General features: G+C 45.7%; 2 protein-coding genes across 2 annotated transcripts in view; one reads left to right on the plus strand and one right to left on the minus strand.

Annotated features, from left to right (window-relative positions):
• FILIP1L (filamin A interacting protein 1 like) overlaps positions 1–10882 on the minus strand; it is a 322841-nt gene that overhangs the window by 193708 nt on the left and 118251 nt on the right. The gene's annotated exons all lie outside the window — the stretch shown is intronic.
• Positions 1–10882, plus strand: part of CMSS1 (cms1 ribosomal small subunit homolog (yeast)) — a 201334-nt gene that overhangs the window by 9772 nt on the left and 180680 nt on the right. Inside the window, exon 2 of the mRNA XM_025213837.1 lies at positions 866–914. Coding sequence (XP_025069622.1) covers positions 866–914 — 49 coding nt within the window. The remainder of the gene's footprint in view (positions 1–865; positions 915–10882) is intronic.

Here is a 10882-nt window from a genome sequence, read left to right on the forward strand (position 1 = left end):
CCTCCTGGGATGTTGCTTGAGTGTCCCTGCCTGCTCGCCTGGGCTGATGTAAGCTGGTTCCAGCCCTCCCTCTCCCCTCCCCCCACCCACCCAATGGGCGAATGTCTGTGGGGCCAGGCAGGGGGGAGGGTTATCTTTATGTAAAGTGCCATGAGTTAAAGTGGGGTCCTAATGTCTGTCTGCACCAGGTGCGGCTGGTGAACTCAGACTGGTAGGGCGGTGGAGTGTCCCACCCGGCGGGGGGGGGCGGTTGTTTTTGTTGTTGCAGCTGGCCAGGCACTTTGGCTAGTAGCAGGGAGGCTGCAAACGCCGCTGCTCCCAGCTGGCTGCAACCATCCCCCACCTCCCTCACCCATGGGATGCTCCACTGCCCCACCAGTCTGAGTTCACCAGCAACACCTGGTCTGCGCCCTGTGGTACTGATGATGTGCTCAGTGAAATCTGAACAAGGAACTGAGTCTGCAACAGTTAACTCCTTGGCTTAACTGACCACCTTATTCTCCACACATGTATGCTTCTCAGTACAATCTGTAGTGAATTATATTTAAAGATCTATTTCCATTAACAAACTTTTAATTGCTCCTTGAGTGGTTGCTTTAAGACAGTTTTCATAGTACTAATGTTAAGTTTTCTTTATTACTTGTTTATTAATATTAGTTGTGATTTCCTTGTTAATTTTAATTATTACTTCAAAGAAATTAAAATTTTCTGTTCTAGTGCAACTTCCTGTTTTCTTTTGGTTGTTCCATGGCTGCCTTTGTAGCCATAGTGTATTGTTGTGGAATTATTGGTGTTTTGAAGGTGCAGTACTCAGAGTGACAATTCTTTTTTTTTTCTTTTCTTTTTTTCCCTTTCTCAATTTTAGGTAAGAACACGTCTTTCACTGGTTTTGCCTTTTATGGATTCCTCAGTTGGTAAAGTATTAACCTATTTTTGTTCAAAGTGCTGAATTGTATATTTTTAAACTTTTCAAAGCACTATTCTTCAGTGGGGCCATCCTTAATAATGGTGTTGGGTTCTCTGTATCGTAGCAAAACATGAAAGACAAGATGAATGCTAAGTAAACAGAATCATAGAAAAGCAAGACTGGAAGGGACTTCTAGAGGTCATCTAGTCTAGGGGTGGGCAGTTATTTGGGCTGGAGGGCCACTTAGAGAGTTAAGGTGAGCTGTCACAAGTCGGGTCAGTCCCCCACCCCTGCCCCCACCCACAACAGCTCACCAACATTCCTTAAGTGGCTTTTCCCTGCACTCAGCCAGGCAGATGGATGGGGCTGTGGACAGGTGGGGAGCAGCAACTGGGAGTGGGACAGGTGGGTAGGGCCAGGGCACCTGAGGAGGGTGCAGGGCTTGGGGCAAATCAGTTTGTGCAGGGACCTGCCCCTGCCCCAATCCTGCATGGCCTGGATGCAAAGAAGCCGCTGCCACCACTGCCATTGGCAGCGGGACTGGGGCGGGGGGAGGGAGGGGAGGAGCAAGTGGTCAGATGCGAAGCCGGTGGCAGCTCAGACTCACCACGACTACTCCTCCGGGCTCCACGGGGTCCCCCAAAGTGCGGGGCCCAGGGCAGTTGCCCCGATTCGCCCCTCCCAGGGACGGCCCTGGCTGCCGCTGGCCACAGGTGACAGCACCTGGCTCCTGTCAGCTGGCAGGCAGATCGGGGGCCACCAACACACCCGGGAGGGCTGCAGGGGCTGTGCTCCCGGGGGTGTGTGCCCCTGAGCTGCCTACTGGATGACAGGAGCCGGGTGCTGCTGGCTGGGACCAGCAGCAGCACCAATCTTCCTGGCACTGGGTGTGGGCTGTGCCCAGTGCCAGTCTGTCATCTCGCAGGCAGATTGGGGGCCCGCACCTCCGGGAGGAGTCCAGCACAGCCCCCCACAGGCCTCCCGGGGGTGCAGGCGAGTCCCCCATCTGCCTGCCGGATGACAGGAGGTGTGTGCGCCCAGCTGGGACTGGCACTGAAGGCAGTAAGCCTGGCTTCAAAACTCTAAACAATCTGAAACTTTTGAAATGTTTTGAGTTCCCTTGTTTTGTTTCAAAGGCTTTTGTTTCATTTTGATTTCACTGTTTTGAGCTCAGAATGCATGGAAACAGCTTCAGGATGAAATGCAGGGCAAAATTTTGCACAGCCTTGCTTGTTAGCAGTCTAATTTTTTTGTGAAGACTGAGGCAAACGAGTTATTGAGCAGATATGCTCTTTTGCATCTTCTGCTAAAGAATTTGCCCTAGTTATTTAATAGCAGACCCATAGCTTTCTTAGTCTTTTAGTCAGGGCAAAATATCCATAGAATCTTTTCTTATTGTTAAGGGCATGTGAAATGGGACCTATTTGATTCGGATTAGTATTAGTATTTGGCCCGACTCAGGGACAATGATTTGATTCATTGTTTTGGATCACTGTCCCTGATTCGATCCAGCCGAATCTGAATCTGAAGATTAGATGCTGATTTGGAGAATCAGACATAGCTTTAAATATTTTTTCTACATACCTCAAGGTACCAGCATAGCTTGTGAACGCTGCGATTCTGGGGTGGATGGAGTGTCCCACAGGAGTTGTGGGGGGGCCCTCCACATGCTAGGCAGCGAACCCGGAAGCAGACCCGAAGTACTTTCTCTGGGGAGCATGCATAGGGGCCCCGCTGAGGCCCCCTGTGGCCACCCTCCAGACCCAGGAGGCACCACACTCCCTGGTGGACCCAGAAGTGGACGAGAAGTGCTTCTGGTGCACTTCCTGGGTCTGCTGCTGAGTGTGCTATGGAGCCCTCTGCGCTTCTATGGAACACTTCATTTGCCCTAGCATCACAACATTCACGAGCTGCCTGCTACGTAGAGGTATGTAGAAAAAACATTTAAAGCTGTGTCTATCTTTGAATCTCTGAATCTTTCTGAATCTCTCCGAGACTAGGAAAGATTGCAGATAGCTGGTAAAGTGAGGATGTAGCTTGTTTAGACCCGAATTCAGTAAGGCATTGAACCACATGTATAACTTTAATTTAGGGGTGTCAAACTCAACTCTTACTTGGCCCCTGTTGCCAATGACTATGTCCATCGTGGCCCTAGGCCCCCATATTCTGTGGCAGGCAATGCCACGAACCTTTGCCAACCTTTCAATAGCCTGCCAGAGTATCAGCAGGCAAGATGGGATGGTTCTGGAAGATGGATCCAACCCTTGGACTATGTGTTAGACATCCCTGCTCCAAGGATTTATCAAGTATGGCACCGTTCATTCTTAAAGTTAAGTGCACATTTAAAGATTTTACTGAATCATAAAACCAAAGGCTACAAGAGTAAGATTTCATACTCCTACCATTTCAAACAGAGGAGTCTAATAAGTCTTACTGTTTAACCATGGAAAGAACTCCTCTGATGTATTTTTTCCATGGCCAAAATTGACCCAAGATTTAGAAACTGTACATTATGATGATACCATCCCAGGAAAAAGACTATTCATTTAGAAGTTGCCACTGGTCCTGCTGGTTGAAAGAGAATTAGTATATTGTGAACAGTAATGCAACTATAAATACAACTTCCTGTGTGTTGGGCATATTTGCCAATGGCTGGAAACTTTAGAAAAGAGATCTTGTCCAGTTACAATTCACAATTAATTTATGGAAATGGACTTTTGGCTGAGAACAGCAGACCATTTTGTTTTTGCCAAGCATACTATACATTGGTATGTATTGTTGTAGTACTGTCATTGATTTTTCTAGATGTATGTAGTTTTAAATAATCAGTGAGAGGCCCAGGCATGAGGTAATGTTGGAAATAGACATTTTAAATTCTGTAATTCTTAATAAAGAATTATGGAAACACTGATATTGCTATCTACTTGGTCAAAACTGTGCGTCACTTGAACACTATGTAGCTGTTTGCATCTGAGGCAAGTAAAAACTCGTTTTTTTCTAAATTACTGTATATCATATATACCTCTGGACTTTGTTTTTAGAGGACTAAAACAAAAATAAGGAAATAATGTAATTGCTACTGGGAAATGCTCTTACTTTATACTGTGGTGTTCTAAATTACCATGGTATTATAAGTATGAAAGAACCATTATGATAATCTGGTTAGACCTTCTTTGTAATGCAGGCCCAAAAGCCTTGCTCACTAATCAGAAGTTTATTTATGTCTTTGGAATTTTGCCTTAGCACTCCAATAAAATCAAAGTGGATTACGTGGCTCAATTATTGATCTTGATGAAGACAGTGATGTGCTTAGTTATTACCTTTCTACCTGTCAAATAGTTTTATGGTGTTTTCAAGTTGACTGTATGGAGTTTGAGACAAGTTTTGAGACAAGTTTTTGAGACAAGTCCCAGTGCAGTCACCCAACAGAAGCACATGCATTTTAGGAGGAGGAGATAAAGGCACACCCTAAATTAGGCTGCATCCAAAATCCTTCTGTTTGATTTTTCTATGGCCATTGCTGACCTGGCAACACCTCACACTCAGCTCACTCATATTTGATTATGATTTTCTGTAAACTGTGCTGAATTAGCTGTTAGATGGCTTGCCATCTAGTTCATTTTGTCCTGGCTTTCTGTTAGTACAGGAAGAATGGAGGTGATCCTCTGAAGAGTCATAGGACATTTGGGGTTGGGGGTAGAGCTGATCTTTTTCCTGAATTATGACATAATCTTACTGGATGCAATCTGTATAAAAAGAAATCCAGATTTTACAGAGTGAGATAGATAGATGTTCATTCTTCTTCTTTGAGTGATGCCCTGTGACTTGAAGCAACCATTTTCCATCAAAAAGGACTTTTTCTATTGTCATGTGGTTCACAACCTGAAATTTAACAAAAAAAAAGCAGAATCCAAACCCTTTACATTAAACTGTTATCTTACAAATGTTATAAATGTTTTGCTGCTTTGCTTTGAATGACTTTGTCTTATCACCTTGATTTTGTACAGTTTTATTCTACTTTTATGTAGAAGGGGTTAAACCTATACATAGATTACGTAATTTGTTCTCTAGTGCTTATAATTTCTAGAATATGCATTTTTTGCCAGAAACATGACTCAAAAGATCAATAGCAAGCAATCTGTACAAGTTTACTCAAGGGAACAAAATATTTCATTCTCTAAGCACTGGGTTTTGAAAGCACATATTATGAAAATATGTACTGCAGAAGGGAGGTCATCGTTTTTAAACTTCTCAGTTGATTGCTGAAATACTTTTAAGTGTGGGAAATTCTGGATTTTGTTGGAAAATCTTTTCTCTTGTTTTCTTGTGATCTTTTGAGTAGTACTTCTCTATTTTAGAAATCATTCTTTATGCTGCTGTCCACAGAGGTAGTCATTTGAAAAAGAGATTTACTTTGCAAACAAGTTCATGACACAGACAAGCAGCATAACTGTGGGTGAGCAAGTGGGGCACCAAGTTGTAGTGGCAACAGTTCCAAGTGTGAAGAGAGATTGCCCTGTGGTGGCAGGACAGCAGGTGAAGTCTTCTGAATCTCTAAGAAGTCTCTCCTCTGCTGAGTACCTCCCTCCCCACATGCAGGGTGCCAAAAATCACAGTTATGCATTTGGACAGAGAAGTTTTAGATTACATTCCAAGAAAGTCATCCATGGTTCTTTGAATTGCTTTTTGGATTACCTGAAGGAGTAGTGCTAAGATTACATTATTGATAAGGATGAAAGAACATCCTTTATATCAAGCAAAGAAGCAGGAGGACAGATGTTGGCAAAATGGTTGACAATTTATGTACTATGCCATATCACAGGTTGGATTTTTCCCGCTTTAGGAGAAGGCAAACTTCATGGGACTGCACATGCAATGGAAATCATCCCTCATAAACCAAAAAATCCTTTTCAAGATCCAAAACAATACCCTCTGTCTTCAATCTGACCCCCAACTTCCTGACCATTCATAAACTGCCAGTAGGAAAGGAGATTGCAACCACAAGCAGATAAAAAAGCTTTGTCAGCTCCTTGTTCTTCTGAATGGGGGAAGCACAGTGTTATGGAGAGCGGCCATCTCTTCACCCCAAAGCTGTCTACACCTATTCTACTTGCTCCACTTCTGCAAATAAGTTTCTGTGAGATGATGAAGTTAAGATTAATGAAGTTACAGAAGTCTCCTACCTTTTTGCCCTCAGCTTGCATCAAAAGTTCTACAGGGCACCCCAGCCCTCTAGTGTTTGGTGGGAAGTCTGACTCACATTATCTCTTAATGGAGTTTTCTATCAATGTGTCCTAGAATTTAGAGTATTCCTTGTTTTAACAGATAACAGGAGACAAAGGATAAGGAAGGCATGGGCCAGGCAAGCTATTTTTTTTTCTTTTAGCAGCCCGTGTAGAAAATCAGTTGCTGCAATTTGCTGCTCATTGAAAGGGCAATAATATTAATGCTATTTCTTAGACAACAAGGGTGTGATTGGATATAGTGCAGATGCTGAATGACAAGCAAAAAAGCAATGAGCAGGTGCATATAAGGGAACCCATTCCTGCATGACTGAGCTAACTGGGCAGCCACTGAATTACTCATGTTCAGTAGGGCTGTGTGAAGCTTCGGTCCCTGATTCGATTTGGCAGAGATTTGGCCTGATTCAATGGCCAAATCTCTGAATCCGAATCCGAATCGAATCAGGAGACCTTTTAATCTCTCCAAATCGATTCTGAGATATTCAGAAAGATTCAGCAATTCAGACATAGACACAGCTGTAAATGTTTTTTATACATACCTCAAGGTACCAGGTGGCTCATGAATGCTGAGATGCTGGGGCATGTGGTGCATCCCACAGGAGCGTGGGGGGAGGCGGGGTGTCCGCAGCACGCTTGGCAGCAGACCTGGAAGTGGACTGGAAGCACTTCTGGTCCACTTCTAGGTCCACCGGGGAGCATACTGGGGGGCCCCCCTGTGCCCCCCTGGCTCAGTGACTGGTGCCTCCTGGGTCTGAGGGGGGCACCCGGGGTCCCCCCTGGTCCAATCGCTGAGCCAGGGGAGTTGTGGGGGGCCCCCCCCAGCGTGCTACCCGGCAGACCCAGAAGTGGACCACAGAAGTACTTCCAGTCCACTTCTGGGTCTGCTGCCGAGCATGCGGGGGACACCCCCCACCCCGCCACCCCCGCTCCTGTGGGACGCTCCATCTACCCCACCATCGAAGCGTTCATGAGCCGCACCTGGTACCTCCAGGTATGTAGAAAAAAACCCATTTAAAGCTGTGTTTATGGCTGGATCAGTGATTCCCCGAATCAGCATCGAATCTTCAGATTCGGCTGAATTGAATCGGGGACAGTGATCTGAATCAATGAATTTTCCAAATCTGAATTGAGTGCAGCTGCTTTTGCGCAACCCTAATGTTCAGTAGAAATGGCAAGGCCTTCAAGTGAAGTATGGAACTAAACACCTATTGAGTGTTGTCCTAAAATCCATGTTTCCTTGGGGTGCTTCTGTAGAGCTTGAGACATGTAGCTGTTTAATCAGAGTAGCATGCCTAGTTTTTAGCAATCCATAGCTTGTGTTAACATTTGAGGTGCAGTGCAGTAACTTTGTGTTTCCTGTCATCCACTGCCAAAGACTCATAGGAGCAAGACTTGGGAAGCAGAGCAAAGGAGGAGGAAATTTGTGACTTCCAGGTATCAAGCAGCTCTGTCAACACAGCAGTTTCTTGTTGCTATATAAATAATAACTGAATATCTGGTTATAGGTGAGAATCAGTCACAGAAAAAAAAGCCTTGGGTTATGTCTTGCGGTTAGACCAGTGGTTCTCAATCTTTTTTAGATTTGAGGTCTGCGTTGGAAAAAGCCTGCCCTTAGTGTTCACTTGTTTTTTTGACCAGAGAAATTAACTCAAACAGGCCACAGCAGGTCAGAAAGTTGTTGACACTATGGGGTTCCTATTTGAAGACCCTGTATTTATCTTGTGAATCACTTTAGATGCCTGCATACCTAATAGTGCTAATATTGAGCAGCAACCTGTTGCATCTTTAAAAGGATCTCAAGGCATCCCAGAGTTTTGTGGCACCCTGGTTGAAAATCACTTGGTTAGACTCTTCACAACACTGCGACTCCAGATTTGTTGTTGACTTATAAACTCCTGTCAGCTTTCAACTATTCCTTTAGTTTTGCTTATCATGAGTGAGTTGGGTAGAAAGTAATCTTCAGTTAAAATAAGTAATGCAAGTATTCATTGTTTTGCTCCATGTGAATTACAAACTCTCTTTTGCTTTTGCTCTGCAGAAGCCTAAGCAACAGAACTTGCTATTACCATATTTCCTCACTTATAATTAAGGACCACTGTAATTCAGGCTCTGGCAGGGGGAAAAGTGGGCTCCCTGCAGGCTCACCAGAGCCAATTTCAGGCGTTTTTCTGGGTGGGCTCTCCCACACCTCTGGCCAGGTGTAGAGTGTAGGGTGCTCTCGCTGCAGGGGCTTCTTCCTGCCTGGCATGGGTCTCCTGAGCCCCATTCTGCCCCGTTGCACAGAGAAGGGGAGGAGGAAATTCCCCTCTGCTTCCACACAGCAGCAGAGCATAGTGGGTCTTGGGACAGCCATGATGGGCAGGAGCCCCTCTGATGGCGGCATCCTCCGCCCCATGCCTGGCTGTGGGAGGAGGCACCCAGCATTCCTGTGCTTGTAGCCCCTAAGGCAGGGGGTACTTACCTGTTTTATCCTGGGCAGGGCTTATAAGCTCCCCACCAAAGTGGGGAATCAAACAACCTGATTAGCTGAGCTCCAGAAACACGTAGGGATTCCACAGTTTTTCTGGGAATCTGCTGCCTTTCTTCTCTTCACTTCAGGTTAAATATTTGTTTAACAATTTTTCTTGCCCTCCCTTTCCCCTATGGTTTTAGGCCATTTCTGGCCAAATACAGTTTTCCAGAGCTTTGGGGGAAATGCTAAATTTTGGGCTTTCCTCTGAAATCCCCTGAAGCCCAAATTACATTGGTCCCTATTGGGCACGACAGCTGATTTTTTTGGGTGGGGAAAGGTGTGTGCTGTATATGGAAAAACATGCTGTCTTAGCTTTCTCAATAATCTGTTTATCAGTCTAGTTGACAAGTAAAATGTATGTTTTGGGGGTTTCTTTCTTTTTTTAAAACCTAGAATGAAAACAGCACTGTTGCTGTTTAGCAAAGAAACCTATTTCTAAGTTCATGCTTTTTATTAAATTGCATTTGGCTTTTAATCTATACAATAAATTATTGTTATGCTAGCAACAGGCTGTTTAGCAATTTGAAAAATATCTTCTGTTTCCACTGATTGTAACCTTTCCTAGATAACACACTTCAACTCAGGTGTTGCGGTGGACACAGTCTTTCTGGACTTTAGGAAGGCCTTCAACACTGTCTCTCACCCCATTCTCATTAAAAAACTAGGGGACTGGAGTCAGCACCTACACAGTCAGATGGGTCACTAATTGGCTGGAGGGCTGCACCCAGAGAGTGGTGGTGGATGGGCCTTATTTGACCTGGAGGGATGCAGGCAGTGGGGTTCTACAGGGCTCGGTCCTCGGGCCCGCACTGTTCAACATCTTCATCAGCAATTTGGCCGAGGGGGTAAAAAGCACCCTGTTCAAATTCGCAGATGACACTAGGATGTTGGGGGAAGTGGGCACGCTAGAAGGGAGGAATAGGCTGCAACCAGACCTGGACAGTTTACAGGGGTGGGTGGATGAGAACAGGATGGGTTTCAACACTGACAAGTGCAAGGTACTGCACCTGGGGATGAAGAAACAGCAGCATACCTACAGGCTGGGAAACTCCCTTCTCATCAGTGCAGAGGCAGAAAAGGATCTTGGAGTCATTATTGATGCCAAAATGAACATGGGCCGACAGTATGGGGACGCGGTCAGGAAGGCCAACTATACTTTGTCATGCGTCCGCAGATGCATCTCAAACAGGTCCAAGGAGGTGATCCTCCCCCTCTATGCGACACTGGTCAGGCTACAGTTGGAGTACTGCGTCCAGTTCTGGGCGCTGCACTTCAGGAGGGATGTGGACAACATGGAGAGGGTCCAGAGGAGGGCCCCTCGCATGATCAGGGGGCAGCAGGACAGGCCCTACGAGGAGAGGCTACGGGACCTGAACCTGTTCAGCCTCCACAAGAGAAGGCTGAGGGGGGATCTAGTGGCCATTTACAAACTAGTCAGAGGGGACCAGCAGGCATTGGGGGAGTCCCTGTTCCCCCGAGCACTCTCAGGAGTGACAAGAAATAACGGTCACAAGTTGGCAGACAATAGATTTAGACTAGATATCAGGAGGCGCTACTTCACTGTCAGGGCGGCTAGGATCTGGAAACAACTTCTAAGAGAAGTGGTGCTGGCTCCTACCCTGGGGGTCTTTAAAAGGAGGCTGGATGAACACCTTGCCGGGGTCGTTTGACCCCAGTACTCTTTCCTGCCATGGCAGGGGGTCGGACTTGATGATCTGCTCAGATCCCTTCCGGCCCTACCTACCCTACCAACTATGAATGACTGAGCATTTTGGAAACTTCTGCTTTCAACAAAACCCACAAATAAAAATAACAGGAGTGAATCATGAATGATCATTAAATGTACATAAGATGTTGTAATAACTTTCCCAATATGGGCTTCACAATTTGGGGAGTTGCTTTGGTTTTATTAAAATTAGGCTCTAATCTGCTCAGAAAGGGTCAGCAGACCTAATTATTCCCACCATAACTTCTTTCTGTCTTCCTTTCTTCCTTCCTGCCTTCCTTCCGCTTTGGACGCTTCAGACCAGGCTCGCTTGGAGCTGCGTGGGGCGATCCCGAGCGTAAGACTCCCTGGCTTCCTATCTCTTTTCTTTCTTCACTCCCACCTGTCTAAAGGTCTCTAGCCTCTGTTTATTTCGCTTTCTGACTCTTTTCTTGCTTTTTTGCAGCTTTCTCCCCCACTTTTCTCTCCTCTCTCTTCCCTCCCCCTCTGCTTCC

This window comes from Alligator sinensis, unplaced genomic scaffold, assembly GCF_000455745.1.
Source record: "Alligator sinensis unplaced genomic scaffold, ASM45574v1 scaffold622_1, whole genome shotgun sequence".
Classification (NCBI taxonomy): Eukaryota; Metazoa; Chordata; order Crocodylia; family Alligatoridae; genus Alligator; species Alligator sinensis.